Source organism: Triticum dicoccoides, chromosome 1A (assembly GCF_002162155.2).
Source record: "Triticum dicoccoides isolate Atlit2015 ecotype Zavitan chromosome 1A, WEW_v2.0, whole genome shotgun sequence".
Taxonomy (NCBI): Eukaryota; Viridiplantae; Streptophyta; class Magnoliopsida; order Poales; family Poaceae; genus Triticum; species Triticum dicoccoides.
Window position 1 is genome coordinate 272,869,176 of NC_041380.1, and position 17,387 is coordinate 272,886,562.

A 17,387-nucleotide genomic window follows, 5' to 3' on the forward strand; every position below is an offset into this window, starting at 1 on the left:
TTCAGAGTTGTACTAATTACCGTGGAATTAAGCTGATGAGCCATACGATGAAGCTATGGGAGAGTCATTGAGCACCGCTTAAGAGGAATGACAAGCGTGACCAAAAATCAGTTTGGTTTCATGCCTGGGAAGTCAACTATGGAAGCCATTTTCTTGGTACGACAACTTATGGAGAGATACAGGGAGCAAAGGACTTGCATATGGTGTTCATTGACTTGGAGAAGGCCTATAATAAGATACCGCGGAATGTCATGTGGTGGGCCTTGGAGAAACACAAAGTCCCAGCAAAGTACATTACCCTCATCAAGGACATGTACGAAAATGTTGTGACAAGTGTTCGAACAAGTGATGTCGACACTGATGACTTCCCGATTAAGATAGGACTGCATGAGGGGTCTTTGAGCCCTTATCTTTTTGCCTTGGTGATGGATGAGGTCACAAGGGATATACAAGGAGATATCCCATGGTGTATGCTATTTGCGGATGATGAGGTGCTAGTTGACGATAGTCGGACGGGGGTAAATAGGAAGTTGAGTTATGGAGACAAACCTTGGAATCAAAAGGGTTTAAGCTTAGTAGAACTAAAACCAAGTACATGATGTGCGGTTTCAGTTCTACTAGGTGTGAGGAGGAGGAGGTTAGCCTTGATGGGCAGGTGGTGCCTCAAAAGGACACCTTTCGATATTTGGGGTCAATGCTGCAGGAGGATGGGGGTATTGATGAAGATGTGAACCATCGAATCAAAGCGGGATGGATGAAGTGGCGCCAAGCTTCTGGCATTCTCTATGACAAGAGAGTGCCACAAAAGCTAAAAAGCAAGTTCTACAGGATGGCGGTTCGACCCGCAATGTTGTATGGCGCTGAGTGTTGGCCGACTAAAAGGCGATATGTTCAAGAGTTAGGTGTGGCGGAGATGCCTATGTTGAGATGGATGTGTGGCCACATGAGGAAGGATCGAGTCCGAAATGATGATATACGAGATAGAGTTTGGGTAGCACCAATTGAAGAGAAGCTTGTCCAACATCGTCTGAGATGGTTTGGGCATATTCAGCGCAGGCCTCCAGAAGCTCCAGTGCATAGCGGATGGCTAAAGCGTGCGGAGAATGTCAAGAGAGGTCGGGGTAGGCCGAATTTGACATGGGAGGAGTCCGTTAAGAGAGACCTGAAGGATTGGAGTATCACCAAAGATCTAGCTATGGACAGGGGTGCGTGGAAGCTTGCTATCCATGTGCCAGAGCCATGAGTTGGACGCGAGCCCTTACGGGTTACACCTCTAGCCTACTCCAACTTGTTTGGGACTAAAGGCTTTGTTGTTGTTGTTGTTGTTGTTGTTGAAGTTAAAGTTACAAAGGGTGAAGAAAATTCTTAAAGCACTTCTCACTAGTTTCCACCATGTTTGCAGACAGAGAAGTTCCAATATTTGCATCATACATATCAGCACATAACTACACGCATTTGCGTCTAACAGTAGATATTATATTATTCCATGTGTTTCCTTACGCCCTTTCCCTTCTTGATCAATTTCAATACCAGGGAAGTTGATCCAATACATCTGTTAATACAAGAATAAGCCCTTCCGGTTCCTATACCAAAGAAGTTGGTCCTAGACCATTAGATCTGCTAATACCTAATGGAACAATTAACAACAGGCAATTAGCTGGTCATTTTTAGAAACATCACTGATATATCTCCAATTAATTGCAATCACTTGTACATATATGGAACTGGATCTCCTCCACTAACTATCCCAATATCTAAGGACTTAAAGGTTCCATCTACTAATGCAATCAAATAAATGCACATGAAAATAACCAGTTCAGATCTGAGAATACATACAAGGCTCAAATCCAGTTCAGTGACAGACCAAGCTTCAAGGGACTGCCTTGTTGTAATGCTATAGTTTCCGTACTCCTTATTAATGTCGACATCCTGGAAAAAAAAGTGAGCAAGCAAAACTGTTGACCCTCCTAGTTTTAAAGGATAGGGAATCAAGCATGTCTGACTTTTTGCAATATGTTCTCCACACTTCAGTTTAGTGTTAACAAATTAGTTATCTGCATTAGCAACAGTAGAGCTAAATCATCCAAATATTTGCCATCTCAGAACTTTTGATCCCCTGACATCAACATTGAATTACAAAACTACAATGGGCAAGATTAGAAAAGTAACTCAAGTTTACCTGGAAAACATCAGCCAATGGATCATTCTTAACTGAAGCAAGTCTCTTTTTTCTTGAATTTCCTTGAAAATTATCATGTTCAGACTTGATTTTGTATTGGGTCTTTTCCAAAATATCTTCCAGAAATAACTCGGCAACAGGAAAAGTGAAACCCTGCTCAAAACACCTTGATGTAAGTATAATGCACAAAAATCACTTCAACGGGCACTGTTTACAAAAGGTTACAGTACCGGAATATGCATAATTGGGGCATCTCCAAAGTATTTGGAAAATAGTTCAGCATTTATTGTTGCACTCATCAATACAAGACGAAGGTCAGGACGCCTTGGCAGAAGGTCGCGTAAAATGATGATGAGAAAATCTTCATTCATGCCACGTTCATGAATTTCGTCAACTAGTAAATGACTTACACCAACTAAGTCTGGCTCCTGAACCTGCGACATATAGTGTTTGCATTGAGTGTAAGTGCAATAACACCAAAATGACTGAACATTTGGAAATAAACAAGCAATTCAATTTGATTTGCCAAATCTCAAGATGCAATATAGTCTATAGCAAATTAAGACCCCTGCAGTAAATATCTTTGCATAATTAAGGTCACACGTGTACATGTTAACAGTAGCTACAGTTGTGATATGATTGGATCATTGGAGTGCTAGAAATCACACAATATTTGACTAGTTTTGGATACATCTTCTGTAAAGGAACAGGATCATGTGCATGGGTGATGAAATAATTTGCACAACAAAACCTCAATTCTTTCACATCTCAAAAAAAAACTATTGTGTTCTGCTTGTGTCAAAATCGAGAAGTGTCCATTGCCAGTGTAATCTACTTTAGTCGAGAAGTATTCAATTTCCAATACTCAGTTTCACAATATCTTTCATCACACCACCACCCACTGTGCACCCAGATCAAGGAAGCACTAAATCCAAGATAAAGTTAATAAAAAATGGCATACACTAGAATCAGAATGTTGTGCTGCAACCACTAAACATCTTCCAAAGCATTAAAGTAGGGATAGATAGTAGAGACCATGAATTACACTCTTGGTTTCCCCAATGGACAGATATTTTGAAACAGAGACTCGCCAGAGTAGTTTCAAAAATCGGACCGCTGAAGCTACCGGTTCGCAGATCTAACCGCCGGCACAGACAGTTTGATAAAGGCAAAAGGAAATATTATAGCTCATTGATTTTCAAGTTTATAGAAAATTTGACTCCGTGAGCTACTCTGTTCTTGGTCTCGGGGAAGTCTCCGTTTCTATTGAGGGGATCAAGAGCGTGGTTCTTGCAATATTTGCACTTTTGACCCTATTTAATTGCTTCCAGAATTGCTGATTGGTTGTAGTGTGTTAGTTAAATCTTGTATTAAGTTCTTGTAGATTTAGAGCATCCTTGGGATGTGCACATGGTGGGCTGAGGACAGATATAGCAAAACAGAGGGAGCGGGTAATAGAAGTTATACTGGCTAACTTAGTCAAAGCAATGCAGGCAAGCTGGTGATGGGCCTCCGAAGTCCAAACACGCGTGGGAAGGTGGGGCAAGGGTCTTGCATTTGATTCCTGTGTGTGACAACTCGTTAACCAGTAGTTTTATTACTGTTTTTATGGGTAAAACGGTCTTTTAAGAGGACTGAACCGGTTAAGGTGCCACTCAGTTTTTTTCTGGTCAGATCGCTGGTCCGGTACAGCTTTTAAAACTAGGCTGCCAAGGCTAGTGACGGTTATAGCGAAACAGAGAGAGTGCTGAACATGCAACTGCACAACAAATTCAGATCATAATTGCCATAGGCTTTGTAATGTTGCATATATAATGAAGCTTAAATTCCTTGGGAGTATCTTAATAAACCTGGAGAAAGATTATACAGCTACAACCAAATGCATAAATCAAGCTACGATCAAACCAGAAGTTCTAAGATATGCAGAAAGCGATAATGGACAACAAACAAAGAACAAGGCGATATATACAATTCACATTAAAAAAATCGACAAAACAAACAATGCAAAAATGACGTGATGCGGTAAGTCACTCGTGCATATGCAAATCTATCTGTCAGTCATACCAGTTTTCTAAGCAAAACTCCTGTCGTGCAGAAGAGCAGTCGTGTTTGTGTGGAACGTTTTGATTCAAGGCGAATCTGGTATCCAACAGTCTCACCAAGCTCTTCACCTCTCTCAGATCCTACACGTGCTGCAACCGATATGGCAGATATACGGCGGGGTTGAGTACATATTATACTGCAATCAGCACCACGAAGGTTATCTATCTCCTCTTCTAGTATGAACTGCGGAAGCTGTGTTGTTTTACCACAACCTGTCTCACCAGATATGACCAAAACCTGAAACAGTAAATTCAGTAAGAAAATAAATTAAATAGACGTACTAATAAGATCAACTATAGAGCCCGACTCTATGGGCAGTATTAAGAATATAGTAATGAATATCACCAGGTAGCAAAGATGAACAAAACAAACAACAGTGCGACCTTAACTCTGCCAGCATTAAGTACAAAATATCTAAACCTGTGACACTGACTTGACCATGAGATTCAAGTTAATTTAACTGCACCAAATCATTCAAAAAACTAGCAACGAATTTTACTCATTACTAAGGATATAAAGCAGAGTGTCAGGAAAACACAATTTCAGTATATGGATGTAACGTGCTAGAATTGGTACCATCCCTAAAGACTGATTAGTGACAAGGTTCAGGGTATAGCTGAGGAAAGAGAGCTGATTGGCCAAGGTGATGGGGATGAGAGGGAGAGTAGGTTCGGGAGAAGATAAGATCTTTGCTGGTTTATTCACGTTCACTGGATAATCCATATGGTGTACATGGTGTACCTTTTATAGAGAAGACTGGACTTGATGCCTAGGAACAGAATCCTGATTATCCTAATAAACCATAGCTTTTATCTTCCTAACTAAATGGATCTCTTTCCTAGCTAAATCCTTACTAACTGCATAACTAATGGGCTAACGGCTGACTGCACGCCTCTGACATTACACCAGCCCTTTTGAACAGCTCATCCTCGAGCAGTGGTTGCCACAGTTGGAGCCTTGGAGCCCAAGGCAGTCCCCCAAGTTGTTGATAGATTCCACCTTCGTCTCGTGGGGCTAAAGCAAAACAACCAAGCTGCATACATGCATTTATGTGACCCAGTTTGGAGGCCTGCTTGCTGCTGTTCATTGTGTTGACCTGCATAGGAGTTGTGTGGTCTGCCCCTTTGGTCAAAGTACGCTCAAGCCCAACAAGGAAATCCCATGAGCCTTAGGGTTTGGATGAAGGGACGCAAGGAATGGTTCATCACTTGCTGCCAGCATAAAGAGCTGTGATACTGCTGCTACCCTATGGAGGAGTGTCGCTGGAAACAGAAGCATCGTCACTGGCTTGGGCAGAGCAGCCGTTGCTTTGAGGAGAAACATCTCGCTCTCATGGCTGCATTCCAGCTGTTGCTGCTAGGAAGGGTACCACCGCCACTGCTGGCTGTGTGGCCACCGCAAGAGAACTCCGCCACCACTGCTGTTGTGTGCATCACTGCCATCGAGATTGATTGCATGGCTGCCTCTAGAAGGCACTCCATCACTGTTGCTGGAGTTTGCCCTGCCACTGCTGCAAGTTGCACTACTGCTGCTTCTTGTAGTTGCAGGCTTTGCTGCTGCCCATAGACGCGGGAGTGAACTATGTTGTCCTCCAGATGGCCAGAAATTTCAGCGATACATCTGTCTGGAGTGGCTTGTGGAGGCCAACCACAAGCAGATCCACCTAATGCCACTCGGAGAGCCCTCAGCACCTGCATGTGGAAGTGAGAAATTGCTCAATGTACTCATCCACCGCACAGGTCTGCTGCATAATCTTGATGGTGCCAAGCAGTTGGGACAGCGCATTTGCTTCCCCTTGTGCTCCTCCCGCATTCGCCTTGCCTGCCCTTCCTTGAGGTCGAAACAGCTTTGCCCAATGTATTTGTCAGCTTGGATTGGTTTTCACCTCGAGTGTTGGTGGATAGGGTCACGGGAGGTCGGAGAGCTTGCTGTTGACAATGCCCTCCAGGTCTCCACATCTTCCTGGGACAGACGATCCAAATGCCTTGCACGTGATGCTAGAATTGGTACCCTTGCTAAGACTAGTCAATGTGAAACGGTTGAGGGTAAAGCTCTGAGAAGCGAGGGTTGGTCGGCCATGGTGTCGGGGATGAAAAGGGGAGAAGGTTGACTGCTGGTTTATTCTAATTTATTGGATAATCCATATGAGGTATACAGTGTCCCTTTTATAGGGAAGACTAAACTTGATGCAAAATCCTCCTAGCAAACCATATCTTTACCTTCCTAACTAAACCGATCTCTTCCAAGTCTTCCCTAACAAAATGGATATCCTTACAAACTACGTAGCCAATTGTATTTATATCACTAGTGGGCTAAGGGCTGAGAATCTTTGACAATGTATGTGAATATATTCATCTAAATAGATCAAACTTGGAAACATCTTATAGTTCTTACTTCGTACCTGATTAGCTGCTACTGCTTTCAAAAACTCCTCTCTCGCTTTGAATGCTGGTAATTTTTCCCTGAAAGACTGCATTGATCTAGCACTTGGCATCATCTGAAACAAAATGTAGATGATGCAACTTCAGAATTTAGGGTTGCTCAATGTTTGATATTGATGGGGTTTGAGCCAGTCACTAGAAAATCACTGGTGATACCTTTTTTGATCTCTGCATATCTCTAAGCTGAAAACTTAGCTTCTGTTTATCAACATATGTTGTTGATTCAGCTACTGCCGTGGATGTGCTGGGCAAAGATTGCCTCATTGAGACAGTGGATGTGCTAGCAGAAGCATTGTTATTTGACTGTGCCCTGGATAAAAGGTTTTCCACTCGTCTCTCTGTCTCATTGGACATCTTAATCTGTCCATAGTTCAAGCACAATGTCAGTAAAAAAAACACATATATTGATGTTCACTGTCACAAAGACACTGCATAACACCTCGTTTTGTGATGATCCATGCCTCTCATCAAGATCTGCTCGGTAATCAGGCAGTGGCACTTTGCTAAAAACAAGTGTCTTCCCTTTGTTGTATGCATTGCTATCTTCCCCAGGTTAAAACACAAAATAGAGAAACTATAATTCATCAGATTTCAAGTGTGATCTAAAGGTATAGCACAAAAGGCATAAAATGATCAACGTGAGAAAGTCAGATAGTCCTTCATGTACAGGAGACATAACAATTAGAGTTAGTTGTAAATTACTTAATTTTGGTACCATCGATGAGCTGATGACAGGAAGAATGCTGCATCTATCAATGGAAGTTAAGCATGATGGTGATGAGAGAAATAAGGCACAGAATAGGTGTGCCATCCTTACAAGTAAAGGCCGTGTCTCTGAGCAATATGTGCAAGTGTATTCTGTCCATCACGTCCGAAATTCTTCTTGACTACTAACTCCTGCTGAGATCCTTCTCTTAATTGCCCAATCGTATTCCACCACTCATGCTCATCAACCTTTTCCACCTGACCATTAGGCATTCACAAGAGTGCAGATCTTAAAAAATCAACTTAGACAAGTGCGGAAATTCTGTATGTAGTATATAACTTTAAGAAATAGGGCAATTCAGTAAAGTCTCATGGGCCTAGACCTTGTGTGACCATACCATTGGGATGGAAATTAAGTAATTAACATAGTTGAAACAGTTACTAACAACACATTTGTACAGAACAAACATCAGAGGAGATGTGATGTATGTAGTCTAACTCGTGATTGTTCAAACTTCCTGAAAAGTAACACATAGGACAGGTAACTACATGTGGTACCATTGCAGTATGTAGACTTTCACTCGATTGCCATGGCAGCAAATTAGCGATGACCCTGTGGACCAATCTACGGACCTAGATGGACGTTAGCTACATGATTCCAAGCTTTCGAAAAAACAAGAACACATTCCGAATCATAAGATACGGATGACAGCATCGAGCCACCACACGAAATACAAACGAAACAAACAGAACATCATCCAGCCACGACGATACGCACGGGAGTAGAGCCCTCACCTCTGAGGCCATCTGCCGCAGCCGCTCGGCGCGCCACTGCGGATCCCACCATCTCTGCTCACCACGGCCCCCGCCGCCGCCGCCACGGCCTCCTCTGCCTCCGCCGCCGCGCCCGCGCCCGCGACCACGCTGGGAGTTGGTGCCGCCGCCGCGCCCGCCGCGATACATGTTGGGAGTAGCTGCTGCGGTTGTGAGCGCCCTTAGGTTTCTGCGGGTGGTGGTGGCCGGGAAGGGGAAGCCGCTGCGGAACAGGAGACTGCCGCGGCAACCGGAAGAGTGGAGGAGCATCTGGGCCGGGGAGTGCACCTGCGCCTTCACCTAATCCTATTTGGCGCCTTAAGCGCCAAATAGAGGCCATTTGGTACGGGGGCCACACACCCCTCTCCCAAGTGGGCTGCCGGCCCTTTATCTCTCCCACTAGTTTTCTGTTCTGGGTTTTCAACTTTTCATCCGGGTTTTTTGTTTTGTCGTTTTTCATTTATTTTTTATTTTTTTCATTTTTTTTCTGTTTTTACTTTTCAATTTCAATTTCAAGTTCACAAAGTTTTTTCAAATTTGTGAACTTTCTTGAAAATCATGACATTGTTTTAAATCACAAACTTTTGTCAAAGTTGTGAACTTTTTTCAAATCCGTGAACACTTTTCAAATTCATAAAAAAATCGTGAACATTATTTTTTCAAAATACTTGAAGTTCTTAAAATTCATAAAAATATCAGATGCGTGAACTTTTTTCAAATCCATGAACTTTTTTCCATACCCGTGGCCTTTTTTTAAGTCAATGGGTCAATGGACAGTTGTCGCCGGGTCAGCATCTTTTTTGTAGGGGCGGGGGGGGGGGGCTAAAACAGTTCAACAGATGACCGAAAGGGGCTACTGGAAGGATCTCGCTCGAACTAATGAGTCGGACCAGCTGAGGGGCATGTGGATGCCAGTTGAGCTAGTGAGCGCACTAAGCGATGACTAGGAACTCTCGGCGTCATCGGAGTTTGAAATAGGAGTGTTTAGTTCGGCCGATGGGCCTGGGCCCTGGGCTCATATTCCTAGGTCACCTATAATCCAGAGGAATTTGAGGGTTTGCCATTCTGCTCTGGACAATTCGAAAAAAATTGAGGATGGGCAATTCGGAATTTTGTTTTCCACAAATCAGTTATTTTCATTGTCTTGTTTGGAATGTAGGGCATGGTGGAACGTATACTGCATGCTTAAAAATTATGCAGGGGTATATAATTTACTATATGAAGAACGTTATGTTTTTAGTATTTGCACCAAACGTCTTTAGTCACCTAGCCTAATTGTATGTATGGAGGTAGGCGTGCAAGGTGTTCGACGTTTTCTCCACAAGGTACAAATGGATAGTGGCAATTAGTACTTTTTCAACAACTTCATTTGCGACTCAGAGATCGTGGTTGCTACTTTGGTCGTCCATGACCACATTAGTAGGCAGCGACCGATGTTTAGGGGCTCGATCCCGGGGCATACTTCGGTGTTGAATCGCAATAGAGAGAGCGGCCATTGCCTACCCTGGCAGGACTACTTCCAGTCCGCTGACCCACCTTCTAACACAACCTATTCCGGCGCCGCTTCCGGATAGCTAGACATGTGTTCAATCATATCCGGGAGGGGGTGGTGGCATACGACAAGTATTTTGAATGCAAGGAGGATGCCCTGGGAAAGGTTGGCTTCTCTTATCAGAAATGCACTGCAGCTATTCGGATGCTTGCATACGGAATACCCGGTGATTTATTTATGAGCATGTCCGCATGAGCGACTCCACGTGCCTAGAATCCATGCATAGGTTCTGCAAGGCTGTGGTGGCAATATTTTGGCCCGAAGCACGTGAGAGAACCAACTGTTGCGGATACAACCCGTTTGTTGGCGATCAACGCCAATAGGGGCTTTCTGAGGATGCTTACTAGTATAGATTGTATGCACTGGGACTGGAAGAATTGTCCTTCTGCTTGGCAGGGGCAGTATAGGGGACATGTCAAAGCTTGCACTGTCATACTTGAGGTCGTGGCTTCATAAGATCTCTGGATTTGTCACTCTTTCTTTGTCATGGCCGGCTCTCACAATGACATCAACGTGTTTTAGCACTCTTAGGTGTTCGCAAGGCTTGCGGAAGGCAACTGCCCGAAGGTCAATGTTGAGATCAATGACCACCACTACAACAAAGGATACTACCTAGCTGATGGTATCTATCCTCAGTGGACTACTCTTGTCAAGACAATCTCCAATCAGATATGAGAGAAGAGGCGAAGATTCTCCCAAGCACAAAAGAGTGCTAGAAAGGATGTGGAGCGTGTTTTTGGTGTTCTTCAATCTCGACGGGGCATCGTTTGGTATCCTGTTAGAATTTGGAGCATCAGGAAGTTGTGAGAGGTGATGACTGCTTGCGTGATCATGCACAACATGAACACAGTGGATGAGCGTGAGGATGAAATCTTCGATCAGGGGTTTCAATTTCAGGAAGAAAATGTTGTGCCTGAGCAGCTACAAGATGATTTGTTTGAGCATATGTGACTTACCTTGGCAACCAACAGATGTATCGGCTATTTATTCTTTCAATATTTGTGACAATTAATATTTTTTAGGTTGTAAACTACGAGATTTTATTTGGTTGTGAAAATATAATATTTGTATTTGGTTGAATTATGTGAACTTTGGGCAATGTTTTTGATATGTACGCAAAAAGAACAAGTATTTGTGACAATTTAAATTTTATTTGGCTTTGTAAACTATGAGATTTTATTTGGTCGTGAAACTATGATATTTGTATTTGGTTGGATTTATGTGAACTTTGGGCAATGTGTTTATATGTACGCAAAAAAGAGCAAAAATATAGCCGCACACTAGCCGCGGATAAAGTTGCATCGGCGTGTTGAACGCAATGTGAACCCAAACGCGGACGGGGGCGGATAAAAAAGAGGCAAAATCCGTGTCCGTTTGCGACGGCAAGTTGCCCTTAGATCTACGCATAAATAACTCGGAATGCATGTTCTAAGTTAGTTGTCTGGTGGAGGTCACTAAATAGAAAATAAAAGGAAGAAGACCGAAATTCTGTCATTTGAACTGACGAGAGACTGGACTAAGATTTAGTAACCTACCGAATAAATAAGCCTTTGGATTTTACGGTTAAATGAATTGACGCGAAGCAGGTTAAGGGTTTTCAAATCAGTGTTCCTATTAAGTGATCAACATTTCATTACGCATTTCAAATCACGAAGGATAATCTTCTAAAAGTTCAGTGCAAAAACCTTTGATCTGAAAGACATAATGATCACATAACATGGGGGAAATCTGGAAATGTGAACTTAGTATAAAGTCACAAGGGAATCTTTCCGTTCATCATTGCTGAACTGCCTGAACAGACTGGATGCCAGCAAATGTCCACCAGTCTTGAGCAAAACCACCGACCAGAATACCATCTCAATTAGTGCATGACAAGAGACTGCTACCTAAGCCTCTGCATGAAGCCATGAACAACAGTGAAGTGTCTCTTCCATGGGGGGAGGCATCCAAGAAAAGTCTACAAGAATACTGTTTGAGGCTATCTTAATGCTTGACAACCATGTTCAATCCATCCAACTACAACCACTTTGGTTGCTTGCCACCAGTATCCATCACAATCCTGCCACACAACATTAAGACATGCTGGTGCTATACAGCAAATTTCAGAACCTTGGTAATGCAACAGCAACTTAGACTCTTGGAAATTTTATGTGCTGCCTGGAATATTATACTGTACTTGACAACAAAAACAGCACTATAATACGAAGGCCTCCAGGAACATCTTGCATCTTGTATGATTTTAAACATATGAAGAGAAAAATCCATTACCTAAAACTTGAGACAGTTTGCTTCTCAAGATATATTGACATTATAATGTTACTGACTAACATATTAGGTCACAAAAGCTCATAGTAAATTGGGAAGAACGGCATTGTTCTTCCTGTATAGAAAACAAATTTCAACTATATATTGAACTGTTAAAGAAAAAGGAAACATTGCCCGATGCTATTATCTCTCAATCATGTAGGTCATTTCTGGAACTTTGTAATCTACTTCATCGGTGTAAGTGAAACAAATTTGAAAGAATATACTAGCTTACAATTTCTATAGCCCCTGTACATATATGTCATCTGAAAGGTTCTACAGGTGCTGTTTCCTCAAGAAGTGCAGCAGCTTGGAAACATTCAGCAGCCTCAGCTGCTGACCTGCCACCTTCCTCTTTGTAGAGTAGGCCAAGATTAAACCATGCCATATGATTTGTTCTATCAAGCTGCAGTGCATCAGTCAGGAAGCACCGTACAGAAGGCAATGGCCTGTCCCCAAGTTGTCGTAGAATAGTAGCAGTCGATATCAAACTTGGAACATGTTTACTATCAAAGTCTAATGCTCGAAAATAAGCCCCCAAAGCTTCTTTTGGAAGATCTTTCGCTTCGCATAGTTTTCCTGGAAATAAAATTGCAGTAAGTAATATGAAGGAACTATCTTTCTTATAGTGCAAAAACCTGAAGAATTTTTTGCAAATACTTGCTAAAGAAACTGAAAGAAATGCATTCTAAATTACAATGACCCCATCTATACATGGTTAGATTGATAAATGAAAACTGTGCCTAGAGAATGACATGTACGTATATTTTCAAAGGTGAAACAAACAAACTCGAAATTTATCGACATTTTGTAATAATAAATGAGTAAACCCCAACTGGAGCTTTGATGATCAATTAAGTAGACATGTTAATGTTTTCTTACTTCCAACTCCTAAAATATTTTTACAGAAGATAATATTTCGACAGTATAGTTGCATAAAAAAGGACAAGATTAACCTGTAGCATGCCAAGCGAAGGCAGAATAACAATTAGTTGCTCTTATCTTTGATACACAAACTTCTGCATCCCTCCACTGTGACATGCCTAGGTACAAGAGAGCTAGATCATACCAGGTCTCTGTTTCCAGGCTTTTATCATCTTCGCCACCCTGTAGAAATCATGTTAAAATGTCATACATAGTGACCTTCTAAATGCTACTCTGTTATGGACATAAGCCGCATAACCACAAATATAAAAGGATGAAGAGGTCACTATGGTGGACCTTACTAAACTCTTGACCCAACAACTAGTCCTATGCATGTATGCAGCAGTCAAAATAAAAAGAACACTTGGAATTGAAGGCATAATTACTGGCAGCAATCACCCTATGGCTCTAGTTGGTTAGCCTGTCGCTCATGTTGGTTCAAACTTTTCCTGTTCTCACAAAGGAGAACGAAACAACTATCACATCAGCAGAACTATGCCCTGAGCCGAATCTTGAAATCATAATTAATGTATATGAAATGTTCATGTCTTATTGTCTTCAGATCATTACACAATGCACCCTACTACTTGGCAGACAAGGCTACCAGAACTTTTTGTGTAATTGTTCTAATAGCAACATGGAAACTTTAATTTTGTGTAATAATCTAAATGCTATGAACAAGAACTTGTGATTCCACAATTAGATTTGGAAACAGGAGAGCACCTTTGCCAGTGAGATCCCAGCTCCAAAACCTTTTGTTCTAAGTTGAATTAAAGCAAGAAGTTGAGTATATGTCCCAACCGCATCCCTCAATTGCCCCTGTGCAGCCTGAATTCTGGCTTTGGTTCGCAACAAATATCCTTGATTCCATTTCCCAGTCTGATCAAGAGCAGCATCAACAACGGTTTCAGCATCAGTAAACAGTTTTTGTGCACTCAGTATTCGAGCTAAAAGAAGCCAATTCCTCAACTCTGATCCAGCCTCTAACTTCACCAGTTTTTTTGCATAAAATACTGCTGCGTCTAACTTCCTTTGCTCAGCATTTTCAAGGCTCAGATTGTACATTATCCTACAATCTTGCCCATGCATGTTTTTTTCGGCACTGCCAAGTACTTCGAGTGCTTCACACTGCCAAGAAGCTCGCTCGGTATCAGATATAGCATATCTAGCTTGATTAGAAAGGGAAACACCAAGCAAAAGATCTGCAACACCCGCCAATTGTTTGCATCCTCCTTGTATATTAGTTATAGCCCTCCGTGCATAGGCAGCGCCTTCAGCATGAGCACCCTTCTCAACGCAAACTTTTGAAGCTAGGAGAAGTTCTTTGAGGTTGTCAGAATCCTGTCCAATCTTCAGTATCCTTTTGAGTAGATTCAGGGCAGTAGAATCATCTTTTTCTGCCAGGTAACACAATGCAACATTGTATGACCATTCTCTTTTGTCTAGCAGACCAGGTAACAGTTCTTCAAATTGTACAGCCAGTGGTTTTAGTTGCCCTGACATGGACAGCGCAAAAGTAAGGTGATGCATCACAGTGGGATCCCGCTCAACCCTCCTCAGATTAAACTTCCTCAATAGAATCATTAAAAGGAGTGTAGCCTCTTCCATATTGTTGCGTGGTACAAATGAACCATCCAACTGAGAATGGAGATTTGGAGGGCGGGCTTCACAGCCACTGTACAGAAGAAAAACAGCAAATTCCTTTTGTATTTTAGCTATGGTCTCTCCATCAAGATTCCAATTATTGAGAAGAGACCTCCTATATTCAGAAATGGCTTCAAGCGAAAACCCTGCTAATTTCCATAACTCAGGGAGAAACTCTACGGCCTTGCATATTATTTCGTTCAATTTACAACCTTTTCCAAAGCCTGCTGGTAAGCCTTCAGGTACTGCTGCTTCCACAATATCCAATATCATTCTGCACTCTTGTGCAGCATCTGCAATATCAAATTGAATTGAAGTTATGCTTACAGTAAACACATGCATGACAGCGGAAATGCTAGATAAGAATCTTTTTTAACACCAAATAACTAAAATGCCAAGCAATTGTGCACGCATGTGTGAGTGTGCATGCCTAATCATGTGTGTGACAGAGAGATAGGGTACCTTTGAACTTTCCGAGATCATGAAGTGCTCTTGCTTTGAGATATATGGCCTCCATAAGTAGGCTCACAGCATGCAAGGGCATTGGTGGAGCATCCCATTGTGAACGAGTCTTCCGGCGATGTGCTTTTCTAGCAATTGAGATTTTCATCTTAGGAACTAACGAAGATATGTCTATCCCATCAAACACACGAAGTGCTGCTTCTACATGTCCTCGTTGGTACTCTAGCCTTCCTAGCAATGCCCTTGCTTCCTGTAAAATGCAAATGCCAAAATAAAATATACATTTATGATCATGTATTGAATGTGGGTTAGTCAAGAATGCAATCAGTAAATCCACCGACGGTAGAGTTAAGATACTGTAAAAAAAGGTACTCAAGCATATGATTAAATCAAAGAAACAAAGTTCATGGTAAAAAAATGATCAATATTTTTCTGAAAGGACAAAACTAATGTACTCCTACAAAGCTTCTCAACTAAATTGCTTAGGTAGTATATATTGCAAATAGAATAGTAAAAATTCAAACTAGAAATCAGTTTTTGTTTGGCAAATTGCATGCAAGAAAAGGATAAAGCAGATGGTTTCCTAAAACAGCAAGGAGCTAGTGAGCCAATTTTGGTAGGAGATAAAATATGAATATTTCCATTCGTTTAACTTCACGGAAACAGGTAGCTCGGCACATGTTAAAATTTTACAACTAAATTCATAAGGAAGCATAAATGGAAAATAGGAACCACGATTAACTTAACTACGAAGCAAACTAGCTGTTAATAAAATTACTTCACAGGGAATTTATGTACAACTAAATTCGTAAGGATGCATAAAAGGAAAATAGCAGCCGCAGTTAACTAAACTATCAAGCAAACTAAATGTTAATAAAATTACATCACAGGGAACCACAAGACAGATGGGAAGCATGTTCAAAGACTTCACATTCCGCAAGCAATGCAATTACTCAAAGCATACTCTTATCAAAACAACAGCATTAGTTCCACAAAAGGAAACACCGACCTCATAGTTAAGGCACACGCCCTCCCGCAGTGACAACTCAGCTTCCTCGATGTTGCCATTATCAAGGTATTGCTCAACCTCTCCATTCCTGGAAGAGTACCCACTTGCTGAGAAATCTTTGGTAAACGTAGAGTCCGATGACCAGATGGTGTCATCTGCCCCTTTCAGCTGCTCTCCAGAGCAAAGGCACTCCATTGCCATGCGCCGGACAAAATTCCTTAATCTCCCCCTTTCTTTCCTACCCTCCATCCTGCTGTATCATATATCGCCCCATCTCTCCACACAATTACCTAACATTCAATAGCATGTCCAAAATTACTAAACATTGCGCGAAAAGATAAAACCAAAATAATCACATTGTAATACAGCCTTGTCATGCTACCATAACAACCAATTTAGCAACGGAAGCACATCTCAGCGATACTCCACTACAGCATGTACTCGGTGGTTTACACGAAACAGAACTGGGAGATAAGGAGTTTCTGAAAAGAGAAAAAAAAATCAACTTACCCATGAAGAACGAGACAAGATTCGGCCGCCGCCGACAGCAGATCGAGATATCTGTGCAAACTCCAGCCCCGTGTTCCGAAGAACTAGCCCTAAATACGGATCCCACGGGCCGAAAATCCCTCCTTTATTCCAAGAACTCGACGAGAGTTCCCCCCAGGAAAGAATACGGCCACCGACGGAGCCCTATCTACCGCCTACCAAGACCTAGCGAATTCCCCAACTGAATGCAAGATTCGGAGCTCGCAACCTCCTCCCGTCAGGTCTAGAAAACCCGGGCGGTGAGAAAGCGAATGAGTGAATCAAGATACATTGCAAAGAATAAAGCAAAAAGGTGTAAAAAGACCAATCGACCGGGGCCAAGCACCGAATAGTTGAGTTTTAATTTAAAAAAGAGAACCGGCTCACCTTTCCTCCTGCCCAAACCCAAAGGGAACCTAGCTCGCCGCCGACTCCGTCAAAGAACTCGACCAGCCGCCTAAACGACCAGTGTCGCGCTTGGCGACCTGGGCGAGCCGGGGGTTCGAACGGATCACCGGAGCGCCGAGGAAACCACGGTTTTGCGCCGCCGGATCGATGAACGAGCCGAGCTCCGACTTAGAAAATGGACGAAGGCTCCCGAATCCAGGAATCGTGGGTGGGGTAGTTGGGAAGAATGAAGAATGCTCATAGTCGTACTGACTCTGTGACTCGTGTTTTTTTTTCCCTAATGGGCCGGAACGGCCCGTCTGCCCCCCCATTAAA

The 17,387-nt window shown here is 42.4% G+C and overlaps 2 protein-coding genes across 4 annotated transcripts in view; both read right to left on the bottom strand.

The window, feature by feature from the left end:
* Nucleotides 1–8,516, bottom strand: part of LOC119268627 (DExH-box ATP-dependent RNA helicase DExH1-like) — a 16,441-nt gene extending 7,925 nt beyond the window's left edge. The window contains exons 1-9 of one of the 2 annotated variants that reach the window (XM_037550298.1): nucleotides 8,224–8,516; nucleotides 7,541–7,686; nucleotides 7,163–7,262; nucleotides 6,880–7,083; nucleotides 6,684–6,779; nucleotides 4,244–4,519; nucleotides 2,410–2,613; nucleotides 2,180–2,332; nucleotides 1,837–1,929 (exon numbers count right to left, since the gene is read on the bottom strand). In XM_037550298.1, the coding sequence (XP_037406195.1) occupies nucleotides 1,837–1,929; nucleotides 2,180–2,332; nucleotides 2,410–2,613; nucleotides 4,244–4,519; nucleotides 6,684–6,779; nucleotides 6,880–7,083; nucleotides 7,163–7,262; nucleotides 7,541–7,686; nucleotides 8,224–8,511 (1,560 nt within the window). In that variant the 5' untranslated portion in view covers nucleotides 8,512–8,516. Of the gene's footprint in view, nucleotides 1–1,836; nucleotides 1,930–2,179; nucleotides 2,333–2,409; nucleotides 2,614–4,243; nucleotides 4,520–6,683; nucleotides 6,780–6,879; nucleotides 7,084–7,162; nucleotides 7,267–7,540; nucleotides 7,687–8,223 lie in introns of both variants that reach the window. The other variant, XM_037550305.1, reaches the window with a different exon arrangement.
* A 3,569-nt stretch (nucleotides 8,517–12,085) lies between these two features.
* LOC119268641 (protein NPGR2-like) lies at nucleotides 12,086–17,342 on the bottom strand. 2 transcript variants are annotated; one of them, XM_037550315.1, is made up of 6 exons: nucleotides 17,052–17,342; nucleotides 16,137–16,426; nucleotides 15,128–15,377; nucleotides 13,745–14,958; nucleotides 13,054–13,204; nucleotides 12,086–12,676 (listed from the first exon to the last, which is right to left on the bottom strand). In XM_037550315.1, the coding sequence occupies exons 2-6, from the start codon at nucleotides 16,383–16,385 to the stop codon at nucleotides 12,360–12,362; spliced, it is 2,181 nt and encodes a 726-aa protein (XP_037406212.1). In that variant the 5' UTR covers nucleotides 16,386–16,426; nucleotides 17,052–17,342; the 3' UTR covers nucleotides 12,086–12,359. The 2 variants fall into 2 exon arrangements, with proteins under 2 accessions (XP_037406212.1, XP_037406221.1); XM_037550324.1 differs by lacking the exon at nucleotides 17,052–17,342 and adding an exon at nucleotides 16,647–17,024.
* Between the last annotated feature and the right edge of the window lie 45 nt (nucleotides 17,343–17,387).